This window comes from Emericellopsis cladophorae (assembly GCF_022114955.1).
Source record: "Emericellopsis cladophorae strain MUM 19.33 chromosome Unknown NODE_6_length_900724_cov_123_231613, whole genome shotgun sequence".
Classification (NCBI taxonomy): Eukaryota; Fungi; Ascomycota; class Sordariomycetes; order Hypocreales; family Bionectriaceae; genus Emericellopsis; species Emericellopsis cladophorae.
Window position 1 is genome coordinate 44,683 of NW_026250931.1, and position 27,314 is coordinate 71,996.

The following is a 27,314-nucleotide window of genomic DNA, read 5'->3' on the forward strand; positions in this document are numbered from 1 at the left end:
CTCCCCTTCCCACCCTCTCCATCCCTCCCTATAGATCAAGCACCAAAAGGTGGCCATACACCAGGCTCAATGCGCCGTACGAAATGTTCAGTCCCGCCGCTACCAGCTCCGCAACGAGCTTGACAGGCCCCGAAACCGCCAAGATCTTCATGTCGAAGAAGGCCAGAGATCCGCCCAGGCCGGCCGCCAGCGCCGCGCCGAGCGCAACAAAGTCGCTCGCGTTGGGACCGTCCATGTCGGCAATGGTCATGACGGCCGGCACCATCCAGAGCAGGTTGATCATGGTCTCGCTGCCGGGGCCCACGGCCTCGGTCCACAGGGGATTGCTCCGCAGCGGGCTGACGTTGTCGGCAAACGACTTTGACACGGCAATGGCTGTCATGGCGTTGTTGAAGCGGATGGCCGGCGTGTCGGGCATGGCAAAGGCGGCCGCGATGGCCGGGGCCACAAAGACGAGGAAGCTCGACGCCGAGAGGGCGCCGACGACGGGGATGGCGTTGGCGGCCTGCACCTGGTCGAGCACCACGTAGACGCCCGACCCGACGAGGGCCGCAATGTTGAAGGTGACCACAACACGCTCCATCATGACGGGCGAGGCGGCGAGCTGCGACCGGATGCTGCCGATGCTGGAGGCTTTCATCAGCGACGAGGTGGCGGAGTCTTGCGGGAAGGGCGTCTCGTTGCTGATGACCTTGTAGATGATGGTCGACGGGATGGCGGCGACGAGGCACATCAGGTCGAGCATCGAGAGGTCGCTGCCGGTGACCAGCTTGTAGATCTTGGAGATGATAGGGATCTTGACGGTCTTATCGAGGAGGGCCATCACACCCTGCATGATGGACTTGAGAATCCCAATCACGGACACGACTAGGTTCTTGGCTACCCCCAACATCAGATTGGCCGAGATGCCGACGAGACGCTTCACAATCTCGATTGGCGTGAGCGACTGGACCTGGTCGATGACATCGGTCTTGATCTGCTCGACAGTGCCAATGACCTCGTCCGCCTGGCTCTCGACCAGGTCCTTGAGCTCCTCGAGGAGAGCACCGAAGCCCCCGCTGCCGCCCAGGCCCGGAACCGAGCTGACGGACGCAGAGGCGCCGTTCTTGACGTGATGAGATCCCCAAGCGCACTGCGGGTCGCTGACGCCACCGACGCCGCTCTTTTGGCTCTGGAAGCTGCCTAGGGCCTGGCTGTCGTCGGGATCCGGCAGCCCGGCCCACTGGGCCACCTTGTCCTCCCAGCCCTCAAACATCTCCGAGATGGAATCCTGCGCCGTGTCGAGAGAGTCGACCAGATTCTCCCCGTAGCGCCTGAACAGGTTCTTCATGACGCGCTGTGTTCTGATAATGTCGTCCCAGTTGAAGAGGAAGCCAAGCCAGGCAATCAGATCCTCGAAAAAGACCTTGATCTTGTCGAAAATGAACTCGAGAGCACCCACGACGGCATTCACGCAGTCGATGACGGCTTCATAGATTTGACCACCGATCTCGCAGACAAGCTTCCACGCACCGTCAACAAAGTCGAGAACCATTTCTTGGAGTCCGTCCAGCGCGTTCCTGACGAACTCCTTCAAGTCGCCCCACAGCAGAGTGATGCGGTCGCCCACGGTCGCGCGCCGGACAAGACCATCATTGCCCGACTGGCCGACCTTGGCCGAAAGAGACTTGGACGCCTCCTCGCCCTCGACGTACTTGAGGCCACCCTTGAAGGAGAGACCCCACGTCCTGACGCGCGGCGTTGCCAAAGATCGGGCGGCGAGCGCCAGCTTTGTCGATTGAGCATCTTGAACCGAACCATCAGAGGGGAGGGTGGATTTGGCTTCCAGCAGGTTAGAAACGGCGTGGGCGAGCGCGTCGCGGGTTTCCGCGTTGTTCGTGTCGGAAGGGAGCAATGGCTTTGTGGAAGACCCGTTGGTGCCAGTCGGAATCTGGACGTCGGCGAGGTCATCCCCCGACGTGATGCCTTGGAGCTTTGCAAACGCCTTTGCGAGTGGGTCGATCTGGAGGGGAGCGCCTGATGGCGTCAGTCTGGCCTGGTACTGCACCGCGGCAAGCGAGTCGGCCGGCTGGATGATGGTAAATGCACCTGACGCGTCGGGCCTGGTGGGGATGGGCACGCTGGGGCTCAGCACGTAATACTCGTTGTTGATGTACACCGAGACGGGGCTCGTGGATGTGAAGTAGACATCCGTGTCGCCCACGAGGACATTTTCATCGTCGCTCGCCTCCTTTTCCAGCGTCAACTGCGTCGTGAAGCTTTGGAACTCAACAATCTTGTCGACACTCGTCGAGGGCAGATTGATCGTTCGCGACGACCACACGGACGTGGTGGGATCTTGCGTCAGCTGGACAATCTGTTGGCCGGAGATCTGCGCGAAGAGAACAGTGTACGCGTGGTTGACGTTGAGGTAGAAGGCAAAGTCCTCGACGCCTCGGTACAGAGGCACAGGCGTAGACCATGCCGACTGTGTGGCCTCGTGGCCCGTGGGACACGAGACGTAGAAGAGGTTCCCCTGCGCATTGCGGCACCAGATGACGGTGCGAGATTGGGCGGGATCAACACGCGCGGCCATGCGCGTCACGCCGGCGAAGAGAGGGACACCGTTGGTGACAGGAGACGGCAGCACCAGCACCGGGTCCGCGAAATCCTTCTGGTTGTTGGGCGCAAACATGTACAGACCGCCCGGGGCCGCCACGAACAGATTCGTGTTGCCGCTGGATGATCCGTCGCTGCAGCTGGCGATGTAGGTCGTCCCGTCGGGGATGCGCAGCCGCGCAGGGCTGGGGGCCGTGTCGGGTCGGAAGGCGTTGATGCGGGGACAGGCAATCATCTGCTCGGTGCCGTTGACGGCGCCAAACGAGTAGATGCACGAGACGAAATCGCCTGGTCTCTGGCCGAGCGCCGTGACGACACTGCTGGCCGAGAAGTCGATGGCAAGGGCATGCTTATGCCAGCGGGGGAGGCCGTCAAAGTCGAGGTAGTAGCGGTCAATCAACTGGAGACCGTGACCGGGCGTGCGGAGGACCTCGACGAAGCAGGTCAGCACGGGACCCGAGGACTTGGCCACGTTGAGATGGTAGACATTGGTGATGATCAGGGGCGAGGGCTCACTGCCTCCATCCCAGGGCATGGCCGTCCACTCGACGCCGTCGCTCCAGTCGACAAGATCGGCCGGGTTGCCGGTGGAGACATGGAGGTAGTCCTCGCCGTCGACGGTGATGGCCAGGATGATATCTATGGCCATGGTAGCCGAGTTCTGACTGACGTCGAAGCGCTTGGCCGCCACCGCCTTGCCGCCATAGGAGGAGGAAAGGCGCGAGGAGAGGTCGACCTTTTGCCAGCCTGTGACGGAGTGTCCGGCCTCCCTCGTCACGTAGAAGACATCGTCTGTGCCGATGGAAAAGAAGAGAGACTGTCCCGAGGGCGTCTGCAGGACCTCAAAGGCCTTGTCGGGGGACATGACCTCGGCATGCTTCTGGTTGAGCATCAACTCGGAAGAGGTGGAGAACTTCATGGTGCAGACTTGATCAGGCAGGGAATAATGTGGACAAAGGATGGCAGTGATCGAGACCTTGCCTGAAGGCGTGAAGAACTGCAGGATGGAGGTGATGTACGATGGATGGACTCTGTTGATCTGGCTGTTCTAACGTGGGCATGGTGGCATATCGCTTGATATTTATCACCATGGCCATTTCCTCCAGTCGCTCTGGCTCTTGGGATTGATTGTGCGTCTCCATGTCCATGTCTTGATTCGTGAAAGTGTTTTCGCCCATGGGAACATAGGCGGCCATTGAGGCAGTGAGAAGAACATGGAGTTCTTCAGCTTCATGCGCGTCAGCCGACTGTCAGACTGCCGCAGCCACGAGGGCATTGACATTCACATGGCGCGGCCGACATTGGGGCGTCTCCTTGCAGCTGCCAAGGCCCCCGGCGGCCGACGTCCCCGGAAGTGGAAAACATCTAGATTGGTTGGAGAAGCGTGTTTCGAACTCGGGGATGGGGTGCTGCGGTAGATGCGAATGATGTGTACGGATTCGGCGCGGAAGCTTAATTGCTGTCCAAGCCGGGTGCAGTCAGATCATTGGTGCAGTCAGACAATTATTGCCAACAATGCAATGCGCTTCAAGTTCGGAGTGACCGCTCAGGTCTAGTTCTTGGTGCCGTACTCCAGTTACGAGTATCTCAAGGCGGAAATTGCCATGCCTGCCACCAGCGTCCTCAAGCATGATGTGTGATATGTGATGGACGGATCCTATGCCAGCTGAGCCCGACTTTTCTTGGCCTTCGAAGCTCGAACATTATGTACTACTTCGTACTAGTGTTTTTCGACTTGGAGGGACTGGAGACTGCACCCTTAGCACGGAAAGATCTCGGTGCCTTGTGACCAGACCATTGCTCACAAAACATCTGGTATCGAATGAAAAGAATGACAATGTCTAGACCAAGGTAGGTGCCGGAGTCGATCGTGTGTTGTAAACATATAAGGGCAGCTATTCTCCCCCCTTTCAACCACATCCTCAACCCACATCACCCAACTCCTTCGGCTTCAACCTTTGGTGCCAACATCTCCACTCTCTTCTTCTTCTTCTTCTTCTTCATTCCTCAACTCTTTCGCCAGCCAAAATGGCTCTGGCCAATTCTTTCCTAAGCCAGGCCCAGTACGGGCAAGATTGGGTTGTGGCTACTACCGAGAATGCCATCAATGCAGCCATGGTCGGCTACCTGCGCTCCATGGAACAGCCAACTGTCCGAATGGCCTGGGTTCAGGACTGGGAAAACCACGGGAATGAGGTCATCATGGAATGGGATGAATTGATGATCGAATTCAACAACACGGACCCGTTCGACGTGGCAGATCTCACCACGGACTCTCCCGAGTGGGACATTCTCTATTACAGCAATCTGCGGTACAGCTTTTACGCCGCCTTCCGTGCCCAGGCCGGCATCAAGTTGCCCGACGACGCGACTCTTGAGGACGCCGCCTCCATCCCCGACGTGGTCAGCCTCAACACGCCCGCCACCGGCATCGACTACATCATTCGCTGCTCCGACTTTGAGCTGGCTTGGACCGCGGACTTGGATCGCGGCAGGAAAGGCATGCGCCGCGAGAGCCAGCCGCTCGACGACCCCTGGCTCTTCCATACCAAGGTCGACCTCAGCATGGATACCATCAAGAACGGCTCCTCGTTCGAGTCGCTTCCGCAGGAGATGCAGGACGCCATCCAGAACCTCGACGGCCGCCCCTACAGCATCGCCCAGCTACTCTACAACTTCCAGAGCCCTACCCTAACTTCAGTGCCCACCGTCAACCCCGACGTGGGTCTCGACATCCAGAGCAAGCTCAACACCTTCTTCCTCACCGAGTACTTTCAGACGATCTCGAGCCAAGGCGTTCCCATACTCGGCGCCGTCGTCATCGAGGATGACGGCAACGCCCCCGAGGCCACTTTCCCCCTGACGGGCATGAAGATTGGAGTCAACCCCTTTCTCGGCGGCGATGGCGCCATCGACCCGGACCTGTCCAAGCTCACCACCCTCAACTACCTCTGCGTCACGGGCGACCGCGAGACCCAGGACGTCAACAATAACAGGTTCGGGTGGAACTGGCTCGAGAATTTCGAGGCCGACGACTACCATGGCGTCGTCGCCATCAACGGCCACACCCTCGCCAACTACTTCAAGGACGAACTGCTACCGCACGTCCAGAGCAACTGCCTGCGTCCCTACGCCGACCTGCATGACGACGGTCCTTTCCAGGCGCAGCTGGTAACCAATATGTTCCCCGGGAACAACCCCGACGTCGTAGTCAATATCGAAAACGGTGACACCCCCGTCGTCGAGTTTACCTACGAAGACAGCGACACGGACAAGATGCGAGTCGGGGTGTTCCACACCTTCAGGGTCGAACTGAAAACCACATACAGCATGAGGCTGGAGTTCGAGCGCAACAGCATTGTTGCCACGCAGAGGGCGCGCACCTACCTCAGCATCGAGGGCGCCTTCAACGTCAAGGAGAGCGGCTGGGTCGTGGACCGGACCATTGTCGATACGTACGACATTGGCGTCGCCAATGGCCAGCTGACCGCCGAGATCACCGAGGGCCTGCCCGATGACAAGGGCGTGAACCTTAACTTTAACGGCTGGGATGAGTTCTGGGGGAGCACCGGCCTCAACGACGCCGTCGACGACATCCGCGCCTGGGCCGGCGAGATGACCAGCATTCACCTCACCAACAGCCCCCCAGAGCTCGCCAACGCCATTCGTAGTTACGTCTTCCCCGGTGGGCGCGAGTTTACATTTGCCAAAGCCGAGTTTTCCGACTACAAGGACTTGCTTGCATACATCACGTACGCAGCCCCTTCCTAGGTAATCCTGTCATAGATAGCATTCATTCTCCCATGTCTTTCATTTTGCAGCTAGGTACTGGATACGATAGACAGACATGAATCAGACAATATATATGCCCTATGAAAGTAGTCAAGCGCAGGCTGAGGCCCATTTCGATGAGACAAGTTCCGGGGTCATGTACATTATACTCCAACGAAAATCGACTCAATGTACATGCGCGCATATCCATTGTGGTCTAATTGTTGTATTTTACACCTGTACCAAAAAGCACAAGAGAACCCAAGCAAATTCTATGCAGTGCCACCACTGTCAGTTGCGATGATACATTGAGCTCGCCGTCCGTCATCCGATGGCTATAGAAAAACCATCCTCTCCGCGTGTCTTTGCCGTAGCCGGCCCTCGTTCTGGGAATCCGACATGGCATGGCTTCTCGTCCACCTCTTTCCAATGCTTCTTAGGCCTTGTCCTCGGAAACCTTGAGCAGTAGCTTCTCAAGATCGAATTTGGGGTCGGCAGGGTCCATCACAACTAGTCACGGTCAGCCATTTTCCTCTCTCCGATCTCAGCCGCAGACACGCGGCCGCGTTCCGTCGCCCGTGCGCGAGAATCGCGCAACAACGGGCCAGTTGATCAACTTACCATCGTCGCTCGAGGCGGGGGCAGGGTTCTTCTTCTTCTGGTACTCGGCCTTGGCCTGATCTATCACCTTTTGCTTCTGCTCCCACTCGTGCTTGTCGTGGATGGCCTTTTGGTTGGCCGTTATCGCCCGCTGGTGCGAGAAGCCGTAGAAGACACCGAAGGCCAGGGCGGACCACCGGAAAACCTGTTGGGGAGGTCAATTAGCTCAATTGTCCGTCGCAGCACGTTATCAAGTGCGGAGGAGAGTGCGCAATCGTGATTGGCGTCGATGGAGATGGCTGCGTGGGAGTCCAAGGGAAAGCACGCACGTTGACACCGGTCGAGACCATGATTGTGGTTCGCGGATGAATCGAGTGGGCGGACTTTGCGTGGAAGGAGTGAGAGCCCAAGTTGTCGATGGGTGCTTCAAGATGGCACCAGGGTACTTGAGTTTGTGGTGGAAGGCGAGTTTGGCGCGGCGGACTCGAAAGAATTCAGGTTCGGTGTTCGGTCGGGAGAAGTCGCAGATTTTACCTGAAGCGTCAACCGACCGTTCTGTCCACTGCCAGCTCGGGTTCAGTCGCTGGGCGGCAGCGCCGCCGCCAGGGGTGGGTCGACGAGTCAGCCATTGCGACCTGGCCATTGGCTGGCGACACCTAGTCAACGGCCTACCCTAGAAGCAAAGCGCCTTTATGAAGTACGGGTGCTTTAGACTAGGGAACAAACTGTATTGCAAATGCATTACGATGATGAAAGACAGAATGCAATCAGATTCATATTTGCCGCCAAAAAACAGCATGGACTTCCTGTAATGCCAAAAAAGACATTCATACCTGCATAGTATCCTAAAAATGCAAAAGGGGAGACACGTAGGTCCATCCCGGGTTCGAACCGGGGACTAAAGAAATGTTTTGACGAGGAATCAAAATCTTTCGTGCTAACCACTACACTAATGGACCGAAGTGATGAGATTGAGTGCAGGTAAGGAATAAGTAGCTTGCTCTTCTTACAATCCTTGATCCTCTTAACTTCCCCGTGTCGTGTCGGTCACCTTTGACAGGAAGAACTAATTCTTGTCCCAGCCACGCACGCCAGGACTTGTTTCTTGAACCGGATTTTGCGACATTAGCAGGGCCGTGCTCCGCCCTCGTCAATCGCTCCATTCCTTCACACATTCCCGGGGATATACGACTGCCTCACCCCAGCCCCTTTCCGCCAAAGCTCTGTCGCCAACTCGCACCCCCCGATATGGGGTCTTGAGCTCTCGAACATGCAACAACGCAAAGATGAACTCGTTGCAAAGCAGGCGAAGCTTGCCGAGCTGAAACGGCAGAGACAACTGCGTGCCCAGCAATCGAATGCGGGTCGCGGAAGCATCGAGGGCGCGGTCGACGTGCGTCCTCCCACAAACAAGCCTGCAGGTTCAAGAGCTAACTACAGCAGCTCAATCTCGGCACCGATCGGCGCGCTCTCGAGAGTCTGATCAACGACATCCTTGGCGAGAAGGCATCCGGATCATCGACTGGGGGAGCTGGCTCGCCAGCAGGTCGGGGCAGCAGACCCAGCAGCGTGCTCAGTGCTGGCGAGCTCAGCAACGCCTACTCAGAAGGCACTCTGGTACCGGGAACGCCAGGTCCATCGACACCGGCATCCGTACCGACGCCAGCGCCGGCGCCGGCGCCGGCGCAGCCTCCGCCCACCCTGACGACTGTCGCCCTAACGACCGTATACGAATGCCCGCCGTCGCCTGTGAAGGAGGTGTTCACCTACAGCAAGGGTGTCCAGACCACCGAGGAATGGATGGGTCCCGATCGGCCAAGGGCGCACTCGGGCGTGTCGGACATAGATGACATCCCTGGTACCACCACTACCCCTAACAAGCGGCTCAGCAGGCGGGAGCGTGACCGGGAGGAAGAGCTGCGTCAGAAGATCAAAGAGGAGATTGAGGAAGAGCTCAGGGCGGCCAAGGAGTACATCACAGAAGGCACGGTGGGCGCACCATCGACCTCGGCGAATTTCCCTTCCCGAGATCTCACGCAGGAGGAGCTGTCGGCTGTGGTACAATCGGACGACTTTTACGACTTTCTCGAGCAATCGACAAAGGTCATTGAGCGCGCCTTTGACCAGGACACATATGACATCCTCACGGACTACGCACTGCACGGGCAAGATGTGGAGGAGGACGATGACGAGACGGGTAACACTGGCGGGAGAGGCAAGCACAGGGTGAAAGAGGTCGCGCAGTTCTTCGACGAGCGTTGGTCTAAGATGCGGATGGTCAGCGGAATCGACTTCTCGCCCAAGTTCAGCGAGCTACTCCTGGCATCCTACACCAAGAACCCGACGGCCCCCCACGAGCCGGACGGCCTGGTACAGGTGTGGAACATGCACATGCAAGACAGGCCCGAGTACGTCTTCACCGCGCAGTCGGACATTCTCACCGCCAAGTTCTCGCCATATCACCCGAACCTGATCTTCGGTGGTTCATACAGCGGGCAGGTCTTGCTGTGGGATACGAGAGCCAAGGCTGCCCCTGTGCAGAAGACGCCTCTGACCGGCAACGGACACGCGCATCCCATCTATGCGGTGGATATCGTGGGCACGCAAAACGCCAACAACATCATCTCGTGCTCCACAGACGGTGTGGTCTGCGGCTGGAGCATGGACGTGTTTGCCCAGCCTCAGGAGGTTCTCGAGCTGAAGAATCCCAGCCAGGCCAAGGTTGCCGTCGAGGACGTCAGCCCGACCTGCATCTCCTTCCCCCAGACGGACCCTACATTCTTCCTCAGTGGGAGCGAGGAGGGCACCATCTTCCCCTGCCACCGGTACGATCGTGCTGGCGCCAAGGCAGGCGTCGACAGGAAGATTGCGTACAAGGGCCACACGGCGCCCGTCATGTCGGTGGACTTTCACCCCGCCAAAGGACCCGTGGACCTCGGTGATCTGGTCCTCTCCTCGTCACTGGACTGGAGCGCCAAGCTCTGGAAGGTACGTGCCCCCGCCGCGACGTCGACGGGGACAGGCGACGGCACCGTTTCGCCCCTGATGGACTTTGTACGCGAGGACGTGGTGTACGACGCACGCTGGTCGCCCGTCAAGCCGAGCGTCTTTGCCCTGGTGGACGGCGCCGGGTGGCTGGAGCTGTGGGACATTGCGGTCGAGACCGAGGAGCCGGTGGCCCGGATCCTCCCAACGACCCGCCAAGAGGGCCGGACGAGGAGCTTGAACAAGGTGGCCTGGGAGCAGAATGACGGCAAGCGACTGGCCACGGGCGGCATCGATGGGTGCGTGACCGTGTTTGATGTGGCGAGCGGGCTCGGTGGCAAGGAGGGACTCAAGCATGAGGACTGGACAAACGTGAAGAAGTTAGTGAACCGGGTGGATGCCCACGGCCTCAACGGAGCCATGGTTGTGTAGGGCAGAGCAGAGCAGCGCTGCGCTGCGCGACAGGGTGGCTGGCTGGCTTCTGCGAATCTCACACAAGGCTGGTAGACGGCGTTGTTTTTACTATACCCCGAACGCTGAGAGTGGACGACAATACAACTCCTGGACATGCGTCTTCAGTTATGTGCAAGCCGCTGCATTGAATCAAGACGGCCTTGGAAGTTATTCTGCCAGCGATTATGAACTGCTTTGGCAGTGTATCCCAGAGAGTAGCCACATGGAACGAGTCAGGGTAGGCAGAAACGCCAGAAGCGCTTGGACACAGTCAATGATCCTCATCCACAAAGTTCCCTACTCGTCCCGTCGAGCTCCCATGGCGCATAAGCAATTTGCCTCTCTCCTTGGTCACCCCGCGTCAGACTACCGGTAGCTCAATGCCGTCCATGATATCATGAACTTCTGTCCGCGACTCCAAAGCAACCACAGACCTGCGGCGCCGACCTGCCATATCGGGCAGGAGGTTGGAGGCCGGCTGTTGATGTTGGGGGACTGCCGGATAGGCTACTATAAGCTTACTCGATGGCTTGACCAGGATGTTGGGGTAAGTAGAAGATGCTCTCGCCTCTGATTACCAATAGGCCGAGGGATAGGCATGTATGCTTGTAGATGCCACAGAGTATATAGCCGGTGATGAACCCAGACAAGATTCTACTATATCACGGATCCCTACCACACGTAAATCGGACACTATGCGAGCCAATCTTCTTGCCTTGGGCACTCTAGCCCTCCCCCTCGCCAATGCCAATGCCAATCCGCGCGAGGGGATGACTCCGGCCTTCCCTCCTCTGGTGGCCACATATGATAAGAATTACATCTCGTGCGCCAACGCCAACTGGCCGCCCCCTGGACCAGGGGACAACACGGGGTCCTTGCTCAAGCCTCAGCGCCCGGACAAGGAACTCCAAGCCGCCCTGGCCGAGGTGTCCCCTGAGCGCATCAAGGAGATCATCTCCAAGCTGGTCAGCTTCGGCACACGCCACACGCTCTCCCCGCAGAATGACACCACCCGTGGCATTGGCGCAGCGAGGGATTGGATCGCCGCCGAATTCGAGCGCTATGCTGAGGTGTCGGACGGCAGACTGACGGTAGAGACAAACGGATACACCCAGCAACCTACCCCACGGATCCCCGAACCCGTCAAGATCAGCAATGTCCAGGCGACCCTGGAGGGAACCGAGGACCCGACCCGGTACTATCTCACCATGGGCCACTACGACACTCGCGTGTCTGATATTTTGAACTGGTGGGACGATCAGCCTGGCGCAAACGACGATGCATCTGGTGTAGCTGGTACGTCGAAACCGGCAGGGCGCGAGAACTTGAGAATGATGCTGACCCGTACAGTCGCCATGGAACTGGCGCGCGTCATGGCCAAGCACAAGCACCGTGCGTCGCTGGTCTTTGCTGCTGTCGCCGGCGAGGAGCAAGGTCTTTTCGGGTCTGGCTTCATGGCGCAGACATACCGCAACGAGAGCGCAAACATTAAGGGTGTCCTCAACGTCGACCTCGTAGGCAGCTCAGTCGGCTCGCGGGGTGAGAAGGAGCCTCACACGATCCGCATGTTCTGCCAGGGACCCCCGCTCACGGAATCCGACCGCCAGACGAGTACAAGACTGACTATTGGCGGCGAGAACGACTCGCCTGCGCGCAACCTGGGCCGTTTCATCGCCGAGGTGGCCACCAACAAGTACACGGACATGAAGGTGGCCATGATCTACCGTCTGGATCGCTTCCTCCGCGGTGGTGACCATCGGTCGTTCCTGGAGGCGGGGTATGGTGCAGCAGTGCGCTTCACGGAGCCCAACGAGAACTTTGACCACCAGCACCAGGACACGCGCGTCGAGGACGGTGTCCAGTACGGCGACTTGGAGGAGTTCCTCGACTACGACTTCATTGCGCGCGTGGCCAGGGTGGACCTGGCGGCCATGTGGTCCCTTGCGAACGCGCCTGGTCAAGTGCAGAACGTGACGATTGACACGGCGAGCCTGGACAATGACAGTCGCCTGTCGTGGGCGAAGCTGGACGACGACGAGGTGGAAGGGTACGAGGTTGTCTGGCGTCCGACGAGCGCGCCCCAGTGGACGCACGCCGCGTTTGTGGGGGACGTGGCGGAGACGACGGTGGAGCTGTCAATTGACAATGTCATCTTTGGCGTCCGGTCCGTGGGCAAGAATGGGTACAAGAGCCCGGCGTCGATACCGTTTCCTAGTTGAAGGGCTTTACTCTGGAATGTGTGGAATCAATAGTCACATCAAATCACCCAAGTCGTTAGGCCTTGGAGCATTGTCGTGATCATCCAAGCCTGGCTGTAGCGCGGTACAGGGTAAGGCATAGCGCACCCCCTGCAGCGCTCCCCAGGGTGAGCGCCGGCACCTGTCAGCCTGTCCAGTCCTTCTTCCCCACACTTCAACCTCGGCTTGACAGCTCCAACAAGCTGCTACGGCTGGCCCGACCTCGCTGTCTTCGGCAACGTGCCATTTGATCCCATTCATATGTGATACTTAGCCGCCTCGTCCTCGTCGCATCGTCGACCTTTGCTCCTCCACCTCAACTCAATCACGCCAACAACAATAATAACCCGAAACTACCACAGCAATCATCATGCCTGAACCTGGAGTTGGCTTCGAGTACCCGCCCGTCGAGGTGACATGGCTCAAGCGAGACGTCCTACTCTTCGCCAACACCATTGGCGCGACGGCCGATGAGCTTCACTTCCTCTACGTGAGTCTTTCATTCCGACGGTGACGCATCTCATACTGACTCCCGCAGGAACTTCACCCCGACTTTGCCGTCTTCCCGACCTACCCAATCATCCTTCGTACGTCATGCTCCCCAGCAGTCAACCTGTCCTATTGGTATTGACACCGACAGCTTTCAAGAAGGACTCGAGCGAGGTCGTCGACTTTTATGCCTCCCAGAAAGCCGTCAAGATCCCCGATGTGCCCGACTTTGACTCTACGCGCGTGGTGGATGGGCAGCGCAAGATGGAGTTCCTCAAGCCCCTCCCCGTCACCTCGGAGAACCGCAAGTTTGAGATCCGCCAAAAGGTGCTCGGCGTCTACGACAAGGGCCGCCCCGGCTCCGTCGTTGAGACACAGACAGATCTCGTGGACGCCAAGAGTGGCGAGGTCTACTCCCGCATGATCGGCTCGGCCTTCTTCATCGCCCAAGGCAACTGGGGCGGCCCCAAGGGCCCTGCCACCGAGAACTTCCCTCCCCCCAAGGGCAAGGCCCCGGACGCGACCCTGGAGCACCAGACCACGCCCGAGTCGGCGCTGCTGTACCGTCTCAACGGCGATTACAACCCGCTCCACGCCACCCCCGAGCCAGGGAAGAAGATGGGCTTCGGTGGTGCCATTATGCACGGCCTCTACTCGTGGAACACGACATCGCACCTGCTGCTCAAGAAGTTGGGCGGCGGCGACCCGTCCAACATCAAGGAGTACCAGGCTCGTTTCGCGAGCCCCGTCAAGCCGGGCGACAAGCTCGTGACGCAGGTCTGGAGGACAGGCGAGAAGAAGGGGGACTTTGAGGAGATTCGCTTCGTGACGCAGGTCGACGGGGGCAAGGCTTGTTTGACCAACGGACGCGCCCTGATCCGAGTCGTTGCGGAGTCCAAGAGCAAGCTGTAGGCTGTTGAGCAACGCAGATATGTGTCCATGTTGCTTTAAATCTACTGAATCAAGAGCATGCTATCTATTCAATTGTTGCTATTCTCGCGTGTTGTTATTCTCGTGGAAGTAGATTGATCAGTCGGTGTCTGTCCGGTCACTCTGTCAGCCTGTCTCCTTGGCGTTGCTCAATGCTGCCCCGCCCACTTCTGCCTCTCGTGCCTCATTTCAGTGTCCGCTCGCAGCTCCTGTTCCCACTCATCACAACATGTCAGACTCACCGTACGTCGGCCAGCGCCTGTCCTACGACGGTGCGCTCTGCACCGTTCGCTACGTTGGCCAAGTCGCGGGCACCACAGGCCTCTGGCTAGGCGTCGAGTGGGATGACCACACCCGCGGGAAGCACGATGGCTCTCACAAGGGCCATCGTTATTTCGCCACAACGTCAAGATCGGCTCTAGCCGCCTCCTTTATCCGTCCGACGCGCCGCGCAGACCAGCCGCAGCCATTCCTCTCTGCACTCCGGGAGAAGTACGCCCCTGACGCCGACGGAGAGAACCCAAACCACCCAGACCGGCAGATTGTCATCTTTGGGACAAAAGTGGCCCAAGAGATGGGATTCGACAAGATTCAACGACAGCTCGCCAAGCTGGAAGATCTGAAGATTGTGATTCTGGATGGCATGAAGGTTGCGGGGATACGCGAGGAGGAGGGGAAAATCGGGCAGACGTGCCCGAGCATCATGCAACTGGACCTCAGCCGGAACCTGCTCGAGAAGGTGCAAGACGTCGTCCACATCTGCCGCGAGTTGGGGGCGCTGAGGGAGCTCAGCCTCAGGTGTGTAGCTACTCACAATCTATCTATCGCGACAGGGCGCTAATGATGGTTGATAGTGGCAACCGTCTTCAAGGTGTGCTGGAGGACAAATCTCTGGATGATTGCTCCGAAGCCTTCGACAGGGTCACAGAGCTCGCTTTGGAAGATACACTGCTGGATTGGCACGAGATCACTCGAGTCGCCACAGCATTCACGTCTCTAGGCTCACTCAATGCCGGCTCAAACCAGCTTTCGTCCCTCCCGTCGGTGGACTACGCATCCCTCGCCTCGACGCTCACCAGCCTCAACCTCGAGTACAACGACTTCACATCGCTAGAAGACTTATCCAGTCTGCAGGGGCTCACAAACTTGCGGAGCCTGCACCTTAAGGGCAACAACTTATCCAAATCCTCATCGGGCCCTGTCTTCCCCGTGTCGATCCAGTACCTCGACGTCTCCTACAACCAGATCAGCTCATGGTCGTTCGTCGACAGTCTTCCAGGGCACTTCCCTTCCTTGTCTGCCCTCCGCATCGCGCACAACCCCATCTATGAAATGCCTGATCCCGACGCAAAGGACGGGACAGGGTCGCCAGAGGATGCATACATGTTCACCATTGCACGCATGGCCGACCTGAAAAGTTTGAACTACACGGCCGTCTCGGCAAGCGACCGGGCCAACGCCGAGATGTTTTACCTGTCCCGCATAGCGCGCCAGCTCGGCGCCGCACCGGAAAGTGAAGAGGCCGAGATTAAAAAGAGCCATCCACGGTGGACGTCGCTCTGCGAGCAATATGGGGAGCCGGACATTGTTCGTCGAAACGAGATCAATCCCGCCTTCCTAGAGGCGCGTCTTGTTAATATTGTACTTCGAGGTGCAAACGTGGAAAAGGAGACACGCGTGCCGAAATCGTTTGATATTTACCGCCTCAAGGGCATTGCCGGCAAACTGCTCGGTTTGCCGCCTTTGGGCATGAAGCTTGTGTGGGAAACGGGCGAGTGGGACCCCGTAGCCGGGTACGAGGATGTGGCTGGCGACAGCAGCGATGACGAGGACAACGCAGATGGGGCAGAAGACGAAGCAGGAGACGGCGAAAGGCCAGGGCGATGGGTGAGACGCGAGGTGGAGCTGAAGGACGGGCCCCGACAGCTGGGGTATTGTGTTGATGGGCTGGATGCTGTGATACGTGTAGAACGTGTCTGAAGCGTTGTTGTTGCTGGCTGCAAACAAACTGTCGTGCGTGTGTGCATGAAGCCCGGGCTCTACACACGCATGACGAGTCGCTCGACCACAGCTCCATGTCTACTCAAGGACAAATCGGCTTTGACTAGCCGAGCAACTTCACAATAGACGAGACCTCCTGAAGCGCGCCATGGTATTTTCGCGGCCGCTTTTTACCATCACCCGCCCTCAGTCAGGCCGGGTCGTCCCCCTGATACCAGTGGACCTTCTCCCCGAGGGCGTTGTGGTCGGAGGACATCCGCGCTCTCTGACGTCCCAAGAGATGATTGGAACGGTCGACCTCGGAGTCGTGGATTCGAGGGACGATGGCAGAGCACCACGGAGCTTGCAATTATGCATTTCGCCCGAAGACCCAAGCGACGAACCCAAGATGCCTCCGCTATCGCGTGCGGATTCTCTCGAGAAGGACGCTCGACTCAACAATTCTTCGGGCAGGAGCCACGCTTCCGATCAGAACCCCAATGTGCCGGACGAAGACTGCAGCGCGCAGGGACTTGTGGTAGAGCTGAAGGCCGATTCGCACCTCGAGCAAACAAGGCCAGGAACAGCAAGGTCTACTACACAAAGGAAGAAGAGTAGGAGAAAACCAATGCACAAGTAACGAGCCTCCCGTTTCGATGCGATACGTACTCACAATATCAGGGGTCGCCGGGCGCGCATGGCGTCCGTGGCCAAGCGAGAAGCAAGCGCCGGTGAGCCAGTACTGCAGGCGACACAGTTTGCTACGTCCATGGATAGAGTACACGAATATAAAGCCTGGGATATTTCACCGCTCCCAAATCAGCAGAACCCTGCTACTCTTGGGCTGGAGGATCATTCTTATGGGAGAAGCATGGCGCATGTATCAGAATTTGAAGATCCAGCCTTGCAAAGCCAGGCCAGTGCTGAAAGCAAGACGTCAGACCCGAAGTCTGCTCCCGATCCTAGATGTATTGTCAAGGGCCAGGATGACAAGAGAGCGCCACTGAGGCAAGAAGAACCTGGTGAGAAAGACACGGCTGCAGCATCAGCAGCATTATCGTCATCTCAGGAAGAAGAGCTCTTGATAGAGTTGTGAACGAAAGTTTACTTGCCTTTGGGAAGACATGCGATTACAGATAACATTGACTCCGCTCCTCCGCCCGCTCGGACATGCTCACTTAAAGATGTCTGATATCTCCGATAGAGACTGGCCAGCCAGTAACAGGCAGTAGCACTCGGCATAGTCGCCCACTCCTGACGCTAACCCCGAGCACATGATATCATTCACCACGCAGACTGTACTCACTGGAGTCTGTTGCACTGGTAATGTATATGTCGCCCTGAGAATCCGGGAATAAGCACTTCGCCTAGACTACTGCGTCTCGACCTTTCAAAACACATAGCTATCATCACCGTAGCCGACAACTTCCGATTCCACTGCAAAAATGACTCAAGTCGCCCACGGGTCCCTTGGCCCCATCGGATATGGTCTCATGGGTAACTTCTCGCCGCTCGTCACAATAAATGCTCCCTCACCGTGCTAACGGAGCAGGCCTCACATGGCGTCCCAACCCGGTGCCCGTTTCGCAGGCGATTGAAGCCATGAAGCAAGCTCTCGACTCGGGCGCCAACTTGTGGAATGGCGGGGAATTCTACGGCACGCCCGAGTACAACTCCATGACCCTGCTCAACAAGTATTTTACAGAGTATCCAGAGGACGCGGACAAGGTGACACTCGTCATCAAGGGCGGCGTAGACACCAAGACCCTTGTCCCTGACGGGTCGCCCGAGTTCATACGCAAGTCAGTCGACAACATACTCGCACAGCTCGGCGGCAAGAAGAAGCTCGACGTGTTCGGGCTGGCCAGGAGGGACAAGATGGTGCCGCTTGCCACGACGCTGCGCGTCCTGCAGGAGGAGTACGTCGACACCGGCAAGATTGGGGGCATCGCCCTGTCCGAGTGCAGCGCTGAGACCATCCACGAAGCCACCAAGACCTGTAAGATTGCCATGGCCGAGGTCGAGCTCAGCATGTTCTCCCAGGACACCCTGCAAAACGGTGTGGCGGCAGCATGTGCGCAGCACGACATCCTCCTAATGGCATATTCGCCCATTGGACGCGGCGTACGTTCTCTACTTCACTTTTCAAAAAACGTCCAATAGCTAGCTAACATGGCATCAGATCCTTACCGGCCGCTTTAGGAGCGCAGAGGATGCCAAGCATCTGGGCATGGTCGGGTCGCTCCCGCGTTTCCAAGACGACGCCATGGCGCACAACCTGAAGCTTGTTGATCAGATACAAGCCGTGGCCGACAAAAAGGGCTGCACGCCTGCGCAGCTGGCGCTTGCGTGGGTTCGAAGCATCGGCAAGAAAGAAGGCATGCCACTCATCATCCCAATCCCTGGGTCGACAACAGCGTCCCGAGTCAAGGAGAACAGCACGGTCGTGGAACTCGATGGAGCGGACCTCCAGGAGATCGAGAAGCTGTTGGCAAACTTCGAGGTCAAGGGCGGCCGATACCCCCCCGGCGTTCCTACCACGATCTGAAGCGGGCGATCTGTACAGACGAGCTGTGGTCAGCATGCGATTTTGGCGGAAGTGATCAACTGGTACGATGTAGAGGGTTCATGGAGGATCAGCTGGAAGTTGTCCACACACCGGCCATACAGGGCGATTGGGCATTGCAGAATTCTTAAAAAGAATGACATCATATGAAGGTTATGAGCAGAAATGTGTCGACTTACCATTCGCCTAGGCATAGAGAGACAAGCTGCGATGTCAGTGTCAAGTCTTCAAGTTCTGATGTTGAGGTAAGGTGAACAAAATTTGGAAGCGCGTGCACTGGGACGAAAAGTAAGGTACCTTGGGTACGGATAGCGTCCCAGTAGTGAACATTCCGAGGTTTGCCCGCCCCACGATCTGGTCTCGACGCTTGTGCCGCCATGTCCCGCCTCCCTTCTGTACACAATTGTGATCGTCGCCATGACCCAACAAGACCAATGCGATCGCCTCTGCGCATCATTGATCCTGTTCGGCATGCGTCTTCAAGATCTTGCAACCAACACACATTTGCTCACTCCGAAAGCGGACGCACCCAAGGCACACAACCCTGGACGTGCACGGCAACACGAGAAACATGCACATCAAAGGTAATTGCGGCAATTGCTCTTCCTTGCACATAAAATTCACTACGTAAACTAGTAGGAAAGAAGACGCGAGTCATCACCGCGCCTGAGGGAGTGTGTATCTTCGAACGACGCTATCCGTGGTATCCAAACGTACAATGCTTCTTCTTCTCGTCAACGAAATCGGTCCCGCCCGCGATCGCACTCTTCGATAAACCGATATATGCCCTCTAGACCTTCAAACTCCGTCGACACATGCTGGCCTGAACTCAACGGTGGGGACATTGACTTGTATCCGTCTGAATCCGAGTCCGAGAGCCAAGGATTGTCATCTGCTTCCTCGACGAATGCTTGATGAATAAACGAGTCGTCACTGAGAGATGACAAACCATCATCGAATTCGTAATCGTCCAGGGCGCGCGCAGACCCTCCCGGCGAGGAGATGGTCCTGTCTGTACCAGGAGCGCACGGGAAGTGGAGAGCGATAGGAGCGTCTGGCACGCGACCAAAGTTGGCGTCCTCTCCGACAACGCCACGTTGAATGCCAGCTTCCGCGCACAAGGCTTCGACTGTATAGGCATCTACACCAGGAAAGCGCACCCGGATCACGCCATGGCCTTCCAGCGTTACAGGCATGCCGCCGAGTGCTTTGAGCCTTGCAAGATCGGCGTGTATGGCCGTGAGGTTCTTCAACGTACGACCGAAGTCGGCAGAGAGTGTGTCGAGGAAGCCGTCTGTCTCCAGGGTGGTCTCGGTAGCGACAGCCTCTGCCTGGAAGCCACCATTGTTGGTAATGGCAGCGGCCAGGGGGGTGAGGGCGGTGACCTCGGGAGTGGTCTGAAAGTCGACATAGGCGCCGGCTGCCTGGAATGGAACGCCCGCGAACTTGCGCATGGCCCGGTCCTCCACGTCGGACACGCTGCGGTATTGGCGATCGCCACGCGCATTCGTGCCATCGTACCGCAACTTCTGGCCGGAGATGAAGAACGCGCGCATCGCCTGGGACACATTCTGCACGACCTGTGCCGGTGCAGCTGGCCCATGCGAAAAGTACCGCGCACCTCCACCCAAGCTATATCCGCTAGCCGTACGGGGCAACGCCCCGCCTGTGAGGTTCGGTCGAAGGGTGTTCGCAAACGGAGCTCGCCCGGAGAACTGCGCTACTCGACGAGAGGTATTCGACGAAGGAAGCTTGGATCGATCGAGTCGTGGGACGCCCCCGGCTTCGGACGTAAAGTATCGCCGGATAACGCGGTTGACACTCCTGGCGGTGTTTGACGAAAACCATCGAGCACCTCGCTTTTGCTGCTTCAACAGAGCGGCAGGATGAATCGGCTGTGTTCTTGTTCGGAGAGTAATGTGCTCGACTTGACCCTGGAGAGGTTTCGTGGCGGTCCGAACCGCGGCAGCGGTTCTAGACACTGCGACACGTAGGAGACGTAGGGTCGTCGGACCCCACATCGCCCCTACGGACGCCATTTTGATGAAGTTGGTTTGGTGGTTCTCTCAAGGATGAGGGACCGATTGCTTGATGGAGGGAGAGCGTGGAGGGACCTTGGGGAACCTTTGGGGGAACTGGCGCTTTATCAACCGCCGCTGCGGCGATAACCGGATTCGCCACACTAGCTCCGGTCTGCACAGCCACGCAGCCACACACTGCAGGGCAATAGAACGCTTTCCTCAATTCGATCTAGCGCGAATCGTGTTACCTTTTCTTGTCACCAGGAATTTTTTCGGGTTCTTGCAACCTCGTTCTCTCCTCTCCCAACAGCTTCCGCTCTCAGCTCCCACTGCAGAGGCAACACAAGTGTGTGCGCCGATGCGTTTTCGCATACGGAGAGCGACTTTTACTTGTAAGTACAGCCATTCTACCTTTAATCAATTCCTTGATGAATACTTTTCCACGAACAATCCAAATCCTACAAAACCATGGGGACTCAATTATCTCTAGAATTAGTCTGAGCGAATCGAACCCTACTGCATTCTATAGCTCAATCTTTTCAAGACCTGCTGCTAATAGACTGCTTAGAATTTTTCCCAATCCTGCCAAGTTGGAGACCACTTGGATGCGTGCTTGCTTGACAAACTCCAAAAGGTTGGTGCTTTCTGTTTGCGTACATTGCTTGTTACTTCCTCTGTATGATGAAGATTTTGACACACAGGGATTCCTCATTCTTAAAATATCATGTGGAGTTTGTGCTTTTTAGTTTCAGCCTTGTCTGACCAGAGATCTACCATTACTGTCCTTTCTGCCACTTTTCTCGTCAAACACGAATGCTGACCAGAAACCTCGACAGGTAAATTTTCATCCACCACGACAAAGCATCCCACCACACACCAAATGACGATAAATTGAACGAACGGGCGGACATAATCGAGCCACGTCACCTCCCGCCCTAGACAGCAAGGCGTACAAACCTTGTGGTGGGAGACTGGTGTGAGCTATTGATGATAATTCGTCACCTGATTGTGACACCTATTGTGGACTTTTTTTTGAGTACCAGTTGTCAAGGGGACTGTAGCTAACCTGCTGCCGCCTAGGTAATACAATATCAAACACGATCCCTTCTAGTTTTCACGCTGCTACCGTGATGAGCTGAAACGTATTCACACTGTTTGATCACCAGTCTTGAACTGGTGGAAATGAACATACTTTATCACCTTCTGATAGTCAGTACGTCTCACACGTCGGTGCTTCTTGGGACACTGCTAACGACGGCCAGTTCGACTTGGGCAGTTCTACACATTTTTGCTAGGATGAACTTGTCGAAATGGTTGCTAACCCAGCTACCAGGTAAGAAAACGGGACCGCTTGTCTAGTCAGCCAGGCTTGACTCAATGGTACGTTTCAACACTTCCTTACAGCCCTTCGCTTTCATGATGATCCTATTATTAGCTCTATCTGAGTTCATCGTGACGAACACTTTTTCACCTTGGAGAACTGATATGAAAGCCCCTCTCATCGCTTTTGTTGTACATTGTAATTAAGAGATCGGTGCTAACTCGCTGCACAGTCACCAATTAGCCTGATACGATTTACTGAATATCATATTTACGTCTATGCATCGCTTCGTGTCTACATCATATGCCATGTCTATCGTTTCATCTGTAGTCTTGCGTTCATGCCAACAACGCAGCGAATCAAGTCCCAGTCGCCGTTCGCACCGACCCAGTCAGTGACCACGATACCAGTGCCCGCCGTGCCGACCTTGAGTTTCCTTGGCCCCTTGCCATCCTCCCCGTGCCTGATGCACAGGTACTCAACAACCGACGGATTGACCTTGGCGGCGATCCTCTCCGGCCAGCAGCTCGCGCTGAAGAAGTTGCTGGCGCTGAGAAAGTTGACAAAGAAGGGTGGGGTCTTGTCCTTGTGCCCGAGGGAAAAGTTCTGCTCCGCGGCACGCTCCAGCTGACCACGTGCAAAGTCAATCTTCTTCTGCACGTTCTGCGTCTCCGAGATTTCGTAAAAGTCCTGCACGCGAATGTGGCCGCCGCCAATGTGGCCGTCCTCGCAGTTATCCGGCCAGGCCGCGGCGTCGACGCCGAAGCCACGGCCATCCCAGCACTTTTTGAGTTCCTCGCTCAGCCCAAAGCGACGCATGATAATGATGCGGCCGCGCGCCTCGCCAAGGCGGGGTACCTTTGGCTCCGTCCACCAAAAGTCACGCTTCTTGTCGACATAGTTCTTCTTCAAGTGGTTGCCCATCTGCTGGTCCGTGCCTTTGCCGGTGCCCTCGCGCTTCACGCTCATAATGACCGTCTCACTCGGGTGCTTCTGCAAGAAATCGTAAATGTCGTCGCACATGTCGCCGAACCACTTGGTCCCCGTGAGGGAAACGGGGAAGGCGCTGTGGACGAGGGCGAGGTTCTGGTCCTCGGGGTCGGCGGACACACGAACGTCCAGGAAGCGCACGCCGTTGCGCAGCTGCTCCGGCACGCCGACCGCCTGGCAGCGCACGGAGGGCAGGGCCTTGTAGCAAGTTGGCGAGTTGTGCGTGCCGGGGATGGAGAGCGTCTGCAGCGGCCAGTCATTGTCGAGCTCCTTCATCCACGCGTCGAGCTTGGCCGAGGAGAAGACGGCGAGGAGGGCGCCGGTGGGCACGTAGACGGCTGTGAGCTCGAGCTTGCCGCCGTCCAGCTTCTTCATGACCGTGCTCTTGGTGTCGGCGCTGGGCACGTCGACCTCGTACTTGTGGCCGACCGTCTTGAACACCAGCCGGATCACCTCCTTCTTGGGGTCCGCGGTGCGCTCATTGGTTTCCTTGGTCTTGAAGGGGTCAATGGTGACATTGACCTTGTCTTGCTTGTGGGGCTCGCCCTTGGCAACCGTGCGCGTGGTCTTGAACTCGGTTGCGTTAAGAAAGGAGTTGACGGTGCCCAGGGTGTTGGTCAGAAGATCGCCAGTCTGTTCCTTGGCCCCCTCGAAGCGATCGATGGTGAGGAGCTCGAGGGGATGGATCGTCAGATTGCGGACGGAGAGGTTGGCCATCTTGGCGAGCTAGCTGCTCCGTGCAGGAGTCACAATGGGTGGGTGGCTTCTGACGGTTTCGACTGGCGACAAATGATCAATTGGCGAGGTGACAGCCGTCCTGGACAAGAAGGGGATGGACTACTGCTCTCAAGGTACATTATACGTACAACGGTGCGGGACACGCACCTCGGTGGGGGTGGCCGGGTCGAGTTCCATCATGGAAGGGTTCAAGCTTTGGAGCTCCGAGCTGAGGAGTGGGTGCCGTGGGTGGAATTGAGTGATGCTATTGGTGAAGATGGAAGGAGCGATCAGGGGCTAAGGCCAATGCGGATCTTATCGTGTTGGCTCCTCGGACGTTATCACGGGGTGCCGATGCGGAATAGCTAGAGTTGATGCTTCGCGAGATGGTGCGGCGGTCCAGACTCCAGAAAGAGGAGGCGAGAAGTGAGAGATGAAGAACTTTGCTCAAGGCTCGCATGGCCCTTTGGTTCCCATACCTACCGTACCGTTTATAAACTGTGCACACGGTAAATAAGCACTGTAAAATGTCTGCCTACCCGGTAGGTCTCACGCTTCCGCGCATAACTATGGCTACCGCTCGTCTTGGGGAAACCTGGCACCACCCTGCCTCCTCACCTCATCCATAATCTCCATGAACCGAATGGTCTCACTCCACGGCATCACAAGACTCTCCGTCCTCCCCTGCTGGACATCCACCGCCACCGCATCAGCCTCCCAGTAGAAGCCCCTTCCTGGCCTCTCAAACTCGTACTTCTTCTCCCCGCCGCCCCTCTTCACGACGGTGAACGAGCTGGGCACCGACGCCGCCGGGCCATGGACAATCAACGTGCCCTCACTGCCCTCGACGCGGCAAAAATCGTCGCCTGACTTGAGGTCGCTGTGCGAGGTGGCAATGCCTTGTCTCCCGTCCTTGTAGAGTAACAGCACTGCGGTGCTCACGTCCACGCCATCGGAGAGCGACTGGATGGCCCTCACAGCCGGCGTCTCTGCTGCCCCTTTCTTTCCCAACGCCGGCTCCAGACCTAGAATGGTCAGGGTCAAGCTGTAGATACCGATATCCAGCAGACTGCCAGCTCCCAGGGCTGGATTCTTCAACCGTGATTCGGGTCCTTTGGAGGCAATGTCTTGGAAGATGGCAAAGTCGCAGAATGCCCGCTGCACCTTGCCAATGGCCTTTTCCTCGTGCAAGACTTTCTGCATGGCCTTGATGAGGGGAAAGTGCCTTGTCCACATGGCCTCCATCACGTAGACGCCCTTGGCCCGGGCAGCCTCAAAGACCTCCCTGGCCTCCTTAGCAGTCAGCGTGAAGGCCTTTTCGCAGAGGACATGTTTCCCCGCGGAGATGGCATCGAGGCAGTTCTTCTTGTGGAAGGCGTGTGGCGTGCCAATGTAGATCACATCGACGTTGGGGTCATTGTACACTTCCTCATAAGAGCCGTAGATGGTGGGGGACGTCTGAGGAATGTGCTTGGCGACAAAGTCTTTGCCCTTCTGGAGCGAGGAGGAGCCAATGGCTCGGATGGTATGCGTCGCCTGGGGGGGCGGGCGATCGGTCCGAACAATGTCCTCAACGAACCAGGAGGAGATGAGGCCCGTAGCGATAATGCCCCAGCGTATGTTGGGAAGTTCGGGCATGGTGCGATTGGTACCTACTTTCTGTGGAACGAGGCGTGTTTTGTTGGTGTTTGGCGATTCTCAGCTCGGGATCTTAAGCATAGACTGGCAATTTAGCCTATATTCTTCAAGTCGCTGGAAGACATGGTGACGTCCCGAAGCTACTATCGTGAGGGGAAATGTGGATATGGGCGCTTTGGGGTAGGTATCTGAGCAGTTGTCTTTTGGCCAGTTGAGGCAAACAATGTTGCTTTCTTGCTATTTCCAAGTCAAGAGCCCAGCTCAATGCAAAGTCCGATCATGGTCCTGCTTGTTTCCGAAGTGCAGTGTTCAGCCCACAGCCCCAAACGACCACACGGGACCAGGATTGTCAAAGCGAGCCGCCACAATCTAGTAGATGCACGCTAATATCAGCCCAGCTGACCTTTGGCCAGCTGTGTGTGTGGCAGGTTCATCAGGGAAGCCAAACCACGCGATATGAAGGACCCGAGTCGAAGGAAAGGAGGGACGGACGACCCTACTTGGGTTGACAGTTGCGTCTGTCATTGAGTACACGGCATTACTTCAAAATCTCCGACTTGGACAAAGATCTGAGGCGGGCGTACGAAATGAAAATCCGATTTATTTTGTTTCATCAGTCGTGTACCCGTATGATGAAAACCCCCAAGAGAAAAGAATAACGCAACCTCTGCCCTTAACATCGGTCTAATGCTGTCCTCAAATTTTGTAACCAAACAAACTAGAATGCCCAACAAAGAATACAAAAGCCATTTACGAATGTGACCGCCTCCTCTTTGAGCTCTCGTCTACAAAACGCGAAGGGGCTGCTGGGCTTTCCCGCTGCCGCTTCATATCGCCCCGTTGCCGTAGCACCTCTAGCACAATGCTCTCGGAGCCAACGACGTTGCCCACACCGTCGGTGACCATTCCGGCATCGATATCGATACGTACTGGGCGAGGATTTCCGTTACCGTCGATCATGGGGATGCCGCAGTTGCCAGAGCTGTGCTTCTGGATGGCCTGGGTGACAGCGTCGGCGATGGCGGTGGCGTGGTTGGCGGGCGAGTCACTCAGGCAGATGAGGTTGTTGTTTTTGAGGATGTTGATGGAGGTGTTGATGCGGAGCGTAAGTGGTGAGATGGTGCTGTCGTCCAGCTCATCGCCCTCCAGCGCGGTTGTTGTGAGAGGCCGCGTGTAGAAATCCACCTGTGGAGGCCGTGTGTTGTATGGTGGCGGTGAGACGTGCTCGGGGGACATGATATTGTATGAGGAGTCTTTGGGTAGAATGAGGTGGGGGATGTTTGACTGGTTGTGATTTGAGGTACCCATTGTGTTGGTGGCCTTGCGTGTGAAGCCAGGCTTTGGTTCTTCAAGTGATGCCCACGATGACTTTGTCGTCGTCGATGTCTTGTCGAAGCACTCTTGAGCGAGATGGGAAGTTTGCAAGATTAAACTCTGAGACCCGGATGGAAGCTATGGGGAAACTTTTGTCTAGTCGATGTCCCAAGACACGGCCGGCCAGCCTGAGAGACCTTGAGTAACCGCCTGTCACAGTGTGACGGATATGGTGCCGACTGCGCGGTTCACTTGCGGCAACAGCAGTAGTCGGCCGGGATGGCGTGGTGCGATGTGAAGTATGGCGCCACAGCTTGTCAAACTCGAGGACTGCACGATAGGTGTGTAGATCAGATCAAGACAGGCGCTAGGTTTTAAGGTTCGGGTGTGAGGACCAAGTGTGCCAGAGTTAGACGAACTAGGAAGCGGTTGGGCCAAGAAAAGAACTTAATGCTGGAATACGAGTTGTGGGTGCGATGAAGAAACGGTATAGGTTGTAGGAGGGATGGCCTAGAATATGCGAAAAAGCTTGCTGTCCATCATGAGGCCATTCAGGTGGAATGGATCGATGCAGTGAGACAGACGCGGGCGGTTCGGAGCAGAATATGAGCGACCCACGGCCCGTCTCGCTTGACAATAGGATGATCCATTATCCCCTGTTCTCGGTTTGCAGAAAAAACCTTTTCCCTCTCAAACACGTCTCT

The 27,314-nt window shown here is 56.9% G+C and overlaps 12 protein-coding genes across 12 annotated transcripts; 6 read left to right on the forward strand and 6 right to left on the reverse strand.

Annotated features, from left to right (window-relative positions):
- Nucleotides 1-28: 28 nt before the first annotated feature.
- J7T54_001567 (uncharacterized protein) lies at nt 29-3,517 on the reverse strand (the record flags this gene model as incomplete). The annotated part of the gene is made up of 1 exon (XM_051503577.1): nt 29-3,517. One exon carries the CDS (start codon nt 3,515-3,517, stop codon nt 29-31), a length of 3,489 nt encoding a protein of 1,162 aa, XP_051364547.1.
- Nucleotides 3,518-4,626: 1,109 nt separating this feature from the next.
- J7T54_001568 (uncharacterized protein) lies at nt 4,627-6,369 on the forward strand (the record flags this gene model as incomplete). Its single annotated transcript, XM_051503578.1, has 1 exon — nt 4,627-6,369. The coding sequence occupies one exon, from the start codon at nt 4,627-4,629 to the stop codon at nt 6,367-6,369; it is 1,743 nt and encodes a 580-aa protein (XP_051364548.1).
- A 436-nt stretch (nt 6,370-6,805) lies between these two features.
- On the reverse strand, nt 6,806-7,319 carry J7T54_001569 (F-type H+-transporting ATP synthase subunit e; the record flags this gene model as incomplete). The annotated part of the gene is made up of 3 exons (XM_051503579.1): nt 6,806-6,879; nt 6,991-7,174; nt 7,299-7,319. The coding sequence occupies 3 exons, from the start codon at nt 7,317-7,319 to the stop codon at nt 6,806-6,808; spliced, it is 279 nt and encodes a 92-aa protein (XP_051364549.1).
- A 920-nt stretch (nt 7,320-8,239) lies between these two features.
- J7T54_001570 (Cytoplasmic dynein 1 intermediate chain-like protein) lies at nt 8,240-10,386 on the forward strand (the record flags this gene model as incomplete). The annotated part of the gene is made up of 2 exons (XM_051503580.1): nt 8,240-8,362; nt 8,413-10,386. 2 exons carry the CDS (start codon nt 8,240-8,242, stop codon nt 10,384-10,386), a joined length of 2,097 nt encoding a protein of 698 aa, XP_051364550.1.
- A 716-nt stretch (nt 10,387-11,102) lies between these two features.
- Nucleotides 11,103-12,626, forward strand: J7T54_001571 (uncharacterized protein; the record flags this gene model as incomplete). Its single annotated transcript, XM_051503581.1, has 2 exons — nt 11,103-11,703; nt 11,758-12,626. 2 exons carry the CDS (start codon nt 11,103-11,105, stop codon nt 12,624-12,626), a joined length of 1,470 nt encoding a protein of 489 aa, XP_051364551.1.
- A 388-nt stretch (nt 12,627-13,014) lies between these two features.
- J7T54_001572 (Peroxisomal multifunctional enzyme type-like protein) lies at nt 13,015-14,045 on the forward strand (the record flags this gene model as incomplete). Its single annotated transcript, XM_051503582.1, has 3 exons — nt 13,015-13,134; nt 13,183-13,231; nt 13,285-14,045. The coding sequence occupies 3 exons, from the start codon at nt 13,015-13,017 to the stop codon at nt 14,043-14,045; spliced, it is 930 nt and encodes a 309-aa protein (XP_051364552.1).
- Nucleotides 14,046-14,292: 247 nt separating this feature from the next.
- J7T54_001573 (tubulin-specific chaperone) lies at nt 14,293-16,043 on the forward strand (the record flags this gene model as incomplete). Its single annotated transcript, XM_051503583.1, has 2 exons — nt 14,293-14,861; nt 14,918-16,043. The coding sequence occupies 2 exons, from the start codon at nt 14,293-14,295 to the stop codon at nt 16,041-16,043; spliced, it is 1,695 nt and encodes a 564-aa protein (XP_051364553.1).
- A 1,445-nt stretch (nt 16,044-17,488) lies between these two features.
- Nucleotides 17,489-18,591, forward strand: J7T54_001574 (pyridoxine 4-dehydrogenase; the record flags this gene model as incomplete). The annotated part of the gene is made up of 3 exons (XM_051503584.1): nt 17,489-17,540; nt 17,596-18,167; nt 18,226-18,591. 3 exons carry the CDS (start codon nt 17,489-17,491, stop codon nt 18,589-18,591), a joined length of 990 nt encoding a protein of 329 aa, XP_051364554.1.
- Nucleotides 18,592-19,343: 752 nt separating this feature from the next.
- On the reverse strand, nt 19,344-20,648 carry J7T54_001575 (uncharacterized protein; the record flags this gene model as incomplete). Its single annotated transcript, XM_051503585.1, has 1 exon — nt 19,344-20,648. The coding sequence occupies one exon, from the start codon at nt 20,646-20,648 to the stop codon at nt 19,344-19,346; it is 1,305 nt and encodes a 434-aa protein (XP_051364555.1).
- A 1,615-nt stretch (nt 20,649-22,263) lies between these two features.
- Nucleotides 22,264-23,658, reverse strand: J7T54_001576 (uncharacterized protein; the record flags this gene model as incomplete). Its single annotated transcript, XM_051503587.1, has 1 exon — nt 22,264-23,658. The coding sequence occupies one exon, from the start codon at nt 23,656-23,658 to the stop codon at nt 22,264-22,266; it is 1,395 nt and encodes a 464-aa protein (XP_051364556.1).
- A 573-nt stretch (nt 23,659-24,231) lies between these two features.
- Nucleotides 24,232-25,296, reverse strand: J7T54_001577 (uncharacterized protein; the record flags this gene model as incomplete). Its single annotated transcript, XM_051503588.1, has 1 exon — nt 24,232-25,296. One exon carries the CDS (start codon nt 25,294-25,296, stop codon nt 24,232-24,234), a length of 1,065 nt encoding a protein of 354 aa, XP_051364557.1.
- A 750-nt stretch (nt 25,297-26,046) lies between these two features.
- J7T54_001578 (uncharacterized protein) lies at nt 26,047-26,604 on the reverse strand (the record flags this gene model as incomplete). The annotated part of the gene is made up of 1 exon (XM_051503589.1): nt 26,047-26,604. One exon carries the CDS (start codon nt 26,602-26,604, stop codon nt 26,047-26,049), a length of 558 nt encoding a protein of 185 aa, XP_051364558.1.
- Between the last annotated feature and the right edge of the window lie 710 nt (nt 26,605-27,314).